This window comes from Sinocyclocheilus anshuiensis, unplaced genomic scaffold (genome assembly GCF_001515605.1).
Source record: "Sinocyclocheilus anshuiensis isolate Anshui unplaced genomic scaffold, SAMN03320099.WGS_v1.1 scaffold773, whole genome shotgun sequence".
In the NCBI taxonomy this organism is placed as follows: domain Eukaryota; kingdom Metazoa; phylum Chordata; class Actinopteri; order Cypriniformes; family Cyprinidae; genus Sinocyclocheilus; species Sinocyclocheilus anshuiensis.
The window spans coordinates 2,077,981-2,089,760 of record NW_015539930.1 but is presented as its reverse complement, the minus strand read 5'-3'; the positions used below and the strand labels follow the sequence as shown (position 1 = coordinate 2,089,760).

The 11,780-nt window shown below is 36.8% G+C and overlaps 2 protein-coding genes across 2 annotated transcripts in view; both read left to right on the top strand.

Annotated features, from left to right (window-relative positions):
• Positions 1-2,731, top strand: part of LOC107686860 (uncharacterized) — a 21,723-nt gene extending 18,992 nt beyond the window's left edge. Inside the window, exons 12-14 of the mRNA XM_016484011.1 lie at positions 998-1,171; positions 1,763-1,809; positions 2,008-2,731. Coding sequence (XP_016339497.1) covers positions 998-1,171; positions 1,763-1,809; positions 2,008-2,540 — 754 coding nt within the window. The 3' untranslated portion in view covers positions 2,541-2,731. The remainder of the gene's footprint in view (positions 1-997; positions 1,172-1,762; positions 1,810-2,007) is intronic.
• A 2,894-nt stretch (positions 2,732-5,625) lies between these two features.
• trip4 (thyroid hormone receptor interactor 4) overlaps positions 5,626-11,780 on the top strand; it is a 72,200-nt gene continuing 66,045 nt past the window's right edge. The window contains exons 1-7 of the mRNA XM_016483983.1: positions 5,626-5,748; positions 6,250-6,425; positions 8,931-9,058; positions 9,157-9,375; positions 11,109-11,187; positions 11,269-11,374; positions 11,540-11,755. Of these exons, the coding sequence (XP_016339469.1) occupies positions 5,669-5,748; positions 6,250-6,425; positions 8,931-9,058; positions 9,157-9,375; positions 11,109-11,187; positions 11,269-11,374; positions 11,540-11,755 (1,004 nt within the window). The 5' untranslated portion in view covers positions 5,626-5,668. The remainder of the gene's footprint in view (positions 5,749-6,249; positions 6,426-8,930; positions 9,059-9,156; positions 9,376-11,108; positions 11,188-11,268; positions 11,375-11,539; positions 11,756-11,780) is intronic.

Sequence of the window (11,780 nt, the reverse complement as noted above, 5' to 3'; positions counted from 1 at the left end):
TGTTTGTGGCTTACCCTCCTTGTGAAGATTGTCAATGATTGTCTTCTGGACAACTGTCAGATCAGCAGTCTTCCCCATGATTGTGTAGCCTAGTGAACCAAACTGAGAGACCATTTTGAAGGCTCGGGAAACCTTTGCAGGTTGAGTTGATTAGCTGATTGGCATGTCACCATATTCTAATTTGTTGAGATAGTAAATTGGTGGGTTTTTGTTAAATGTGAGCCAAAATCATCACAATTAAAAGAACCAAAGACTTAAACTACTTCAGTCTGTGTGCATTGAATTTATTTAATACACGAGTTTCACAATTTGAGTTGAATTACTGAAATAAATGAACTTTTCCACGACATTCTAATTTATTGAGTTGCACCTGTATGTAGTTATCCTGAAAATCGACAAAAAGTGCTTTATATAATAAATAAACTCAAATACTTTAGAAATTAAAAGTACTTCACCTCGTTTGATTTTTCTTTTTGTTTTATTGGGTAAATTATTTATTTAGTAAAAACACACTCAACTTTTAGATTAACTGCTCCCAACTGATCGATATTAAATGCAACTTGTAGGTGCAATTAAACTTTAAATAAGGGGTTTCTGAATTATTTTTAAACCTCATGATACTGTTTTACTTCAATCAGTTTATAATATCTAAATATTTTATGTTAAAATATTCTATTCATAATAAATTACATTTACTTTCTTTTAATTTTGTAGGATACTATTAATACTAGTTTTATTGTTTAAACTGCACGTTTTAACCATGCCCACTTATTTACATGTCGCGGTATACACAGAATAAAAAGATCTTTTACGGTTGACATTTTATACCGCAGTAATGATATATACCATCCTACCACCCAGCCCTAAAAGACACAATTCACTTTTAATAGCATCTTGTCTAATACTGTGTGTAAATTATCACACTTTAGTGTCCTAAATTGTACTAAAAACAATGTGTGTTTGTAAATTATCTGTCTGTTGATATGCATATTTGTAGATTATCTGGCTGTATGGTGACAGAGAAAGGCTGTTGTTGTCTAGCCTCGACGCTGAGTTCCAACCCCTCACACCTGAGAGAGCTGGATCTCAGTTACAATCACCCTGGACATTCAGGAGTCAAGATGCTCTCTGATCGACTGAACCATCCAAACTGCAAACTGGAGATACTCAAGTATGTGGACCTAAAATTGTGTTGTTTACAAGTGTATACGCTATAAGGTATAGTATAAAAGCATTCTATTTGATTATTATTTCATTGTGTTTTACCTTGAGCAAGCATATACAATGAATCCAGCAGCCTAATGACTACACAAACATTTTACATACAAAGTTTTTGTGCCAAGAGTTATTTTCCCCCAAAAATGTTGATGTCTGGTTGCTTAGTCCAAACACTGTGTTACCAGATATTACATTACTTTCCACAGAGTTGAAATTATATAGATAATGATTATGCTTATATAGAGATGTCTTATGCTGTCAAGAATTCCTCACAAGTGAATTTCGCTAAAAGATCTGGCTGGACAATTCGTTGGAAGCAACTACCTGAACAATAACAGCATAATACTACGGTTATAATAATACTGTTCATAATACTAACATTGTGCACAGGCAACAAAAAAATTAATGCCTGATTCAATGCTCTTCACTTAATCAGTATAACATAAATTTGTAAATCTTTTGGATTTCAGGACTTTAATTCACCTCCCATTATGTATCTGTTATTCTAAGACCATTTTTACATGCCTTTTTCTGTACTGCTTAGTTTTGACCATGGAGAGTCTTTCAGAATCACACCAGGACTGCGGAAATGTAGGTTCTCTCCCTGACAAGCAAACTGCATGGACATTTATTTTTTTTCAATTCATTATTGTGCTTTTATAACACAAATTCTACAGCAGCCATAGAAGAATAATGCCTTACAATCACAAGCTAAATCCAAACATGACAATATCAAGGACAATGTCTAATGATCATTAGTGACATTATTTATGTTTAATCTCCCTTCAGATGCCTGTGTTCTCACATTTGATCAAAATACAGTAAACACTCATCTCATTCTATCTGAGAACAACAAAAAGGCAACATATTTGGAAGAGGAGCAGCCATATCCTGATCATCCAGAAAGATTTGAGCACTACGAGCAAGTTCTGTGTAGAGAGAGCCTGACTGGACGCTGTTACTGGGAGGCTGAATGGAGTGGCTGGAGTCATATAGCAGTCACATATCGAGGTATCAACAGGAAAGGAGGGAGCGACTGCAGGTTTGGACTCAATGAAAAGTCCTGGAGTCTGGTCTGCTCTGGTAAAAATTACTATGCCAGGCATAATAATGCAAGAACTGACATACCTGCACCCTCATTATGTTCTAACATAATAGGAGTGTATCTAGATCAGCCAGATGGCTCTTTGTCTTTTTACAGTGTTTCCTCTGAAACTGGTCAAATGGTCCACATTTACACCTTCCACTCCACATTTACTGAGCCCCTCTGTGCAGGGTTTGGTGTTGGGGTTGACAGTGGATCTTCAGTGTGTTTATGTTAAATACAGAAGCTGTGAAGCAGGCGTGTCAGACACTCAGACCATGGGCCAAATACAGCTTGTGAAGGAAATAAAATGAGAGTTTAGCTCTAACTCTAATTAAACACCTGAACCAGCTAATCAAGGTCTTCAGGATTACTTGAAAACTAAAGGTACCGTAGGTACTAGAGCAAGTTTGAGCTGAACTCTGCAGGCAGTGGTGGACAGTAACGGAGTAGCTTTACTTCGTTACTACTTGAGTAAATTTTTCAAGTATCTGTACTTTACTGGAGTAGTTTTATTTTGAGTAACTTTTACTTTTACTTCACTACATTCCAAAGCATAAGATCGTACTTTTTACTTCACTACATTTCATAAAACATATCGTTACTCCTTTTAATATATCACGTGCTCCGACAGGCAGAAGCGGTGTCTGATTCATGAACGAACTGATTCTTTTCAATGTGATGTTCAGAACATGGTAACTACAGTAATTATCAAAGTGGGAAGTGATGTCCTCTGGGGGCATTTGGCCAGGGGTGTTTTTACACCACAGACAAGGTTTGAGAAGAAAAAAATCATTATGAAAATATAATTATATTTTCCTTAAAATGTTCATCCTAACTTCAGGCCTTATTCTCATGTCATATATAACTGTGATGTTCTGCAAAACAATAAGCTTTTAAACACTTTTTTCTTACTGGAGAAAATCAGATGTGTACTTTTACTCAAGTACTTGATTTGTGTACTTCGTTCACCACTGCAGGAGTTTTGACAACTGATTACGTAACTCGCTGTACTTGTAATGCGTTACTACCCCCAGCACTGCTTACAGACATCACACTAACATAATAAATAATTAATTTAAGCATATTTTAGCACATAGCACATTTAGCACTTTTTTCAAGTAACTAGTAAAGTAATGCATTATTGTTTTATTAAACAATAAAATATCTTTGTTTTCTCATGTATTGAGTGACAGCTCTCCTGTCCCCGCATGCATTTACTCATCTCACCTGCACAGAAACAGATTCAGCATTCCTCAAAATGAATAAAAACAGTCAAATGCAAACTCAGGACATGAAGCAAACGTGTTAAAGTAAGACAAATATCCTTTATGTATTTAATTCCATTTTATTAAAGGGGTCATATGATGCGATTTCAATTTTTCCTTTCTCTTTGGAGTGTTACAAGCTCTTGGTGCATAAAGAAGATTTGTAAAATATTCTTTATAAAAGTAAGAGCCACACCTACCTAAAACGGCTCGTTCTAACACGCCCCCACATATCCGCTTCGTCATGCCTGGAGCTGATCCGTGCTGGTTGCTGAAGAAATACATCAACTTCGCACTGTGGATCGCCGGATAGGCTTTCACCGTGGACGAAGCGGAGTCCAGCCCGGAGTCGTCACATGTCCTTCCGGACGCTCCTTCGTCGAAATCGTCGGCCGCGCCGTTCTCAATCCCACCTGCCTCTGCTCACTCTAGCCCTCTGGGGCATAACATTTCCGTCTCACGCTTGAGGTATTCGGCCAATCAGAGCACACTTTTCAGATGGATGAGCTTTGTAAAAATCTGCGCGTTTCAGAAAGGCGGGGCATCGAGGAGAAACAATGTATAGTATGTGGAAAATAATGTGTTTTTTTAACCTTAAACCGCATAAACACATTTCATTACACCAAATACACAAAATACTGTTCTTTTTAGCAGCATCATATGACCCCTTTAACTTTGCTGCTGACCTTCAATGATCAACCATACTAATGAATAAAAATGTACATAACATTTGTGGTTTTTCGTTTTTTTCTGAAGAGAGATAAATGGGGCCAAGACGAATGAGAAATAGTAGCGCAAAACTTTCCATAAAAAGTTAAGTAACGTAATTAGTTACTTCTTTTAAGGAAGTAACGCAATATTGTAATTCATTACTTTTAAAAGTAACTTTCCCCAACACTGTCCATAAGTGATGTCACATTATTAAAACAATTTTTTTATTTAAAATGGCTAATTTAAAAGACTTACAGTCTACACTTATATAACAGTCTTTACAGACTGTTATATCCTTATCTGTAAATAACTATGTGTGTGGTAGCTGTATAAGAACTTCAAGCTTGTATTTCCATTTTGCATAACGGGTGACCCTGACAGTAAGCGAGCTAAACATTGTTTAATATATGCACGTCAAACAGAAAGAAAAGTCAGTTACAGTCATTTTAATTAATTGTCAGAGGTTGCATTTAGTTATATATAACTGCAATACTATTGAGGAAAAAATAAGTGTTTTAAAATTACAGAGAAAAGCAATGACATAGTAGTATGTTTTTATGATCAGTTAAGTGAATGTGTGTTCCTGCTGAACGTTTGACCTCTTTAACAGTTTGTGCTCTTGATTTTTTTTTCTTGCATCAATTTCATAATGGTAATGTGTTAACTTCCTGTTCTGATTTAGGTTTAACATTTTTTAAATGTTATGGTGTTCTTATTTCTCTTTTTGCAAGTTTATATTAAAGTCGTGTTGCACCAGTTTGAACTTCTACATTGTATGCATTATATTATTATTTTATTTTAGGAAATTATATTTTAGTCACGTGACATAAAATGTTACCATCATAATTAAGGAAACATGAATGTAGCTCATATAAAATAAAACATAATATATAACTTTATTGGCACATAATAGAACATTTTGCTAAAAATAAATAAATACATCAAATTTCGAAATGTAGTGTATCACAGTTTCTACAAAAATGTTAAGCAGCAAAAACTTTTTTTCAGCATCGACAATCATTTAAATAATAATCTTGTGGTCATAATAACATCGCAATCCAAACGACGATCGTAATAATATCGCAATTAGCGCAAACTTATTGTGATTGGTCCATCCTAACCAGCGTTGAGAAAAGTAACAGTTCTCATATGATACAACTTCAGCAGCGGTAGGGACAATAACTTACGTTTGATTATGGTAAACTTGAATAGACCTTTAATTGAAAATACATATTTAAATGTTACTATTGTATAAGCATTGTTTAGACCCATTTTACCTGATCAGCAAGAGTACGGATTTGGTCTATGGAGACTATTATTATGAAACACGTCTCCCGGAAGCCATTTCAGACAGACTGCAGTGTGTCACAGTTTTACTAACTTCATCATGGCTGATTCTTTGCTTCGCTGGACTGTTGATAAGTTAAATCATAGTTTTGGATTGGAGGCAAGCGATGACATTGTACAGTAAGTACAATTTAATCGAGGATGAATTGTGCGCAAGTCTATCTGTGGTCATTTGTAGAAATGATGTAACGTTAACGTGGACGACGTTACGTTAAGAATGGAATAAATACAACAAGAGAAGGGATAACTTGGTGGGCAAACCTCTTTTGTACAAAATTATCACGTTGGCACATTTTTTTTTTACATACCATTAGTTATACTATGTAAACACCTTGTTACATCATTATGAGATTTAGTCACAAAGTGCCACACTACCACTACCTTACTTTTCAATACTGACCATGGAAAATATATATTAATGTAACAAAATACTGCTAATGTGAAATGTGTAAGAAATGTATGTGGTGGTTAATAAATACACAACTGACTAGATTCTTTGGAGTTTGTGATGGGTGTGTTTGGCCATCTGGGATCCAAACAGAAATGTTGTTTTTGAAAGGGTCTCTGTGAGAATGAGTAGGCATTCTGTTAGAAAAGTCTGTAAAATATCTGTGTTTTCAGGTACATCCTATCTATTGACAATGCTGATGAAATTGTGGAGTATGTTGGAGATCTCTTACAAGGAACAGAGGGAAACAAGGAAGATTTTGTGGATGAGCTGGTGCAGAGATGGCAGAGGTGTCAGATGCAAGCACCTGATGGTCTAGGGGGCGTCCTTAAGAAAGAGGCAATCATGGGTAATTATGGACACCGATGCTTTTAATGTGAATACAGACACTGGTAAGAACTAAGGATAATATTTGAGTTAACACATCTAGATTGTTGTTGTTCAATTTAAACTCTTCTTCTGTGCTAGGTTTCAATAAAAATGTACCTCTTTTCTATTCATCTGTTTTCATGTAAACAATTCATACACGTGTATGTTTATTTTTTGAAAGTTTCCTGAGTTTTAAATCAGAATGTCATAATTGGATGTTCTGGTGAAAAAGTTATCTCTGGTGATGTATCTTCTCCAATCATTTAGCCCACTTAAAAGGCCTGTTCACATCAACACAGATGTTCGGCACAATAAGGCCCAATCCCAATTCTATTTTATACCCCTTCCCCTTCCCCTCCGCCTACCCCTTCCCCTTGTCCCTTGAAACAGAGTGTCAAGGGGTAGGGGTGAAAATATTCCCCTAAGAATTGGGACACCACTACTATACGTCACACGTCATCATACGTCGTCTAGCTCCTACAATGCACACACCTATACTGGTGTGCATTAGAGCCTTTAATTACCATTCTATATTAATGTGCTGCTTCCTGACACACACACACACATATATATCGGAGATCGCACAGCTCACACATCCAGGAGAAAAGATGCAAACATTTCTTTGAGTAACATGCCCGTAAATATGAACTCATGATTGAATGTAACATAAAACAAATGATTACTTTTCGTTAAAATCTTTATTAATGCCAAAAATGCTTACATTTATTTGTCTTTTTGTTCGCTCAGGCAGCCATGTTGCCCCTGAAGCCGGTTTACGCTGAGATAATTCATACCCCTTCGTTTGAAGTGTGGTCCTGAAAAATCTTCGTTTGAAGGGCTGTCTGGCCCTTCCCCTTACCCCTACCCCTCCAACCAAAAGAGAATTGAGACACCCCTACCCCTTCACGTGAACGCGCGAAACGGAGGGGTAGGGGAAAGGGGAAGGGCTAAGGGGTAGAATTGGGATTGGGCCTAATTCAATCCAATGCAATTGGTCTCTTCAGTCTAAAACGGCACATGGGCTGAAAAATGAAAAATGCAATTTCACTCTGACAGTATGTGGTGCTTATGGAAAAGCAGAAATACAGGAGCACACAAAGACAGCAGTATAATGCTATTTGATTATCAAGATGCTAATATTTTTTCTTTAATTGTTATTCTTATGTTTGTCTCAGCATTTGATATGCTTGGACTGTTATTTGTCATAATTGCACTTAATAATGTGTTCAAAATGTTGCAGTAAAACACAAACACATGCACACACTGGGGCATCACTGTGCAACTTTTCATTTTTGTCATGGCCTGTCACAGTGAAGAAACAAACAACATTTACATGTTTTCAAACAGTACAGAGAAATAGTTGGTTCCAGATTGGTTCTACTACTATTTATTGTCGATTAGCAATGCTGCCTGTTTGTGAGCACCACCAAGTAGGGATGGGCGATATGGGCTTTCAAAATATATCTCGATAATCTCTGATATTTATTGCGATAACGATATCAATGACGATAATTTAGGGAATCCTGTTTCTTTAGAGAGAAGAAGTATTATCTTTCCTATTTTTACCCAAAATAGGTGTATTCTGTGATATGAAACCACGTCTGATCACAAAAATAAGTTATTTCAAACACTCGACTATGTTATGAAGTTAATATGGAGAGCATGTCAATAAATAAAAATATCTTTGTTGGACAACAGGTTTGTAAACGACTCATACACATGTAAAACTGTGTCGCACACGTGCTACTGTAGTACATTTACTCAAGGCTCAGACTGATTTTTGTCGCACTGTACAGCCCTATCCAAACCTGTTCCAGATTGTAGAAGGAGCTGCTCAATTTCACGTCCGCCTTCCTTCACGTCACTCCACACAGTCGCACACAGAAATATGTCAACAACTAGACTTTATCGTTATTATCGCGGGAAGAAGAATTCTTATCGTGTGGAGAATTTTTACCGGTATATCGCAAACGATAAGATATCACCCATCCCTAGCACCAAGTCATATAACATAACAGCGCTGTCTCCATTCACATGATCAAAAACGTAAATCTTATTGGTTTTATTCGCAGTGCAATGGAAAAGAGATTAGAACACCTCTGTAAAAAAAAAAAAGTGTGAATGTTCTTGTCGGTCTGAACAGATGCATTAACTGCTGTTCATTCAAATTAAAATTCATCTTGGCGTGAACAGGCCTTAAACCCAGCCCTTGCAAGCTGCTGTTTATCTGCTTACAATAGTGAGTGCAGCAGCCATATCTCAAAATCCAGTCAACAGCCGATGAATAGAACCAAGTCCCCGGCCTACATTATTTTTAATCGATAGGTCGCAAAGCAAAAGAAAAGAAGAAGTTGCTACTTCTGTATTATCGCAGTTTTTAAAAGTACAAAACAACCATTATATTGCTTGATCTGAGCATCTTCACATATTGTAATATATCTATTCAGTGTCAATAAACGAATGTTGTATAAAATGTCTACCCCAGAGGGTCTAGATACAGCTACCAAAGACACTCAGAAGAAGTCCAAACGAAAGGGAAGAAACAAGCAAGAGATTGTGACTGTCTGTCAGGCAGAGCCAGAGCTTGTGAAAACTCCCATTGACTTGATGAAGGTATGTCAACTCATTTAAATATCTAAAACTCCTTCATAAAATATATCAGGTTTAACTAGGTCGAAAGAATTACAGAGGGATTTACTTTCTTTTATCAGGCACAAGAAAACAGCGGCTCCAGCTCAGTGAAAAAGAAGAGCAAGTTTGTGAATCTGTATGCTAAAGAGGGTCGAGATAAGCTGGCTATTCTACTGCCTGGCCGTCAACCCTGCGAGTGTCTGGCTCAGAAACACAGACTCATCAACAACTGTCTGAGCTGCGGCCGTATAGTGTGTGAGCAAGAAGGCTCTGGCCCCTGTTTGTTCTGCGGCAGTCTGGTGAGTAGTGATGTTATACTCGACACTGAAGCTCCGAAGCTTGTATCAAAAAAACAACACATTTCACATCAAAGCACTGTATCGGAGCTTGATTCGTTTTGCCAAAAGCACGTGATCTATGACGTTTGAAGCTTCGTTGATCTGAAAACCATGTGACTGCTTTAGTATCTGGTTCAAACGAAGCGAACCTCGGCACAGTTTCCTTTACATTATATTACTTTATAATGCGTTAGCATTGTTTTTTTGTTTTTTTCAATCAGCTTGTAACACTCCAAAGAGAAAGGAAAACTTGAAATCGCATCATATGACCCCTTTAAATATTTAGCTCAAATGAACTTTGCCTATGAAATAACCGGACTAATTCAGAGTTAAAATAGAAAGATTGTGGATTTAATTTATGAATTTGTTTCATTTATTTTAGTTATTTTAGTACCAGTGCACCGACACAATTGAAGGACTTTTACAATGAACATTATTTATTTACAAAAAATCAGTTGTAGAACCAGGGGCTGTAAAGGAACACAGCATTTTGGAAGTTATTTATTTTTATGACCACTAGATGGCAACAACATAAACTTGTGTTGAAAAGCTTCCAGTAAAGAACCTTTTTTTGTGTCGAAAGCTTCACTGGTTCAGAACTCTTCACTTTTGGTGAGCTTTGTCCGCTTACTAATCAATACAGTTTGTTTGTGATAGACCCATTTATCTGCCAAGGCTATTTTTTTTAGATGCTCCTTAAAAGAAGTAAATGTCAGAAGCAGTCATTTTCAAATGAAAATACAGATAGTCATGTTATTGGAAAACCATTTTTTAAGGGTGAATCTCATGAAAACAGAAAATGTCTGGTCATATCACACCAAAAATTAAATAAAAAAACAACAAAATACTGTAAATATTGTAATGTTTATAATATATACAATATCATTCAGAAGTTTGGGATCACTATTTATTTATTTTTTTTAAACGTGCATATTTGACAGGCAGCAAAAGCCGCAATGAGGGAGCTCAGCTAATGCAAAGAGTAAGAAGAAGGGAAAGCTGGTTTGAAACAAGAACATGAAATAAAATATTTTTGTACTTTCGGAGCTGTGGTGTGCCAGCTTTTCCTTCTTTTTATCACTATTTTTAAAGAAATGTATTCTTTTGCGCCACAATTTTGCTCAAAAATCACAGTAAAGACAGTTGTAATGTTACAAAATATTTCTATTTCTGTTCATCAAAGAATCCTGAAAAAAAGACACTGGTTTCCATAAAAATTAAGTATAATTATATTAAGAGAAAACAGTTATTTTGAAATTGTAATAATATTGCACAATATTTTTGTTTCCGAATGAATTTTTGATTAAATATAAATATAAATGCATAAATAACTGCAACATTGATATAGCTATTTGCATTGGCCATGGAAAAGCCAATACAAATTAACCACCTTTCTGCATCTTGTCTAATCTTATGGACCTTGCAAATTTGATTATGAGAGTGATGGACACCTGCTTCAGACAGGGGTTCTCAACTCTGGCCCTCGAGGTCCAATTTCCTCCAGAGTTTATCTCCAACCCTAATCAAACACACCTGAACAAGCTGACCAAGGTCTTCAGGATTGCTAGAGAGTTACAGGCAGGTGAGTTTAGGAGCTAAACTCTGCAGGAAAGTGGATCTTGAGGGCCAGAGTTGAGAACCTTTGGTTTAAGAAGCCTTCATCAACATGTTTAACATTTTCACGCATAATTCAGGTCTGTACTACAGAGGAGCAAGAGATACTGCAGCGGGACTCCAACAAAAGTCAAAAGCTCCGTAAAAAACTCATGGGAGGTAAGAAATGAAGTGTTTGTATTTGTTTTCCCCTGACTGGCAGCATTTGTGTGACAGCCTTTGTTTTCTGTGTGGCCCCAGAGGGAACTGAGGGGGAGTATCTCCCCCATCAAGAGGCCAAGATGAAAGCTGGTCTGGAAAAAGCTGTAAAGCACAAAGACAAACTTCTGGAGTTTGACAAGAACAGGTCTGGCTGTCCAAATACACTGCTGTTACCCTATTGATGTAATTGACAGGGATTAATTCGATTAATTTCAGCCTGAGAAATGCCCACGAACCATCTGAAGTATAATGCACACACAAAACTAAAGTTAGACATTTAGATAATTTGAACTCTTCCTCTTTCTTTTAGTGTTAAGAGAACACAAGTCTTGGATGATGAATCCGATTATTTTGCAACGGATTCCAACCAGTGGCTTTCTCCAGGTGAGAGGGAGGCATTACGCAAGCGAGAGGAGGAACTCCGGGAGCTTCGACACGTCTCCCGCAAAGATCGCAAGATCACAATCGACTTTGCAGGGAGACGAGTGCTGGATGAAGGGGAGAATTTGACTCCGTACTACCAGAAGTAAGGAGCCACCTCTGTAACATAT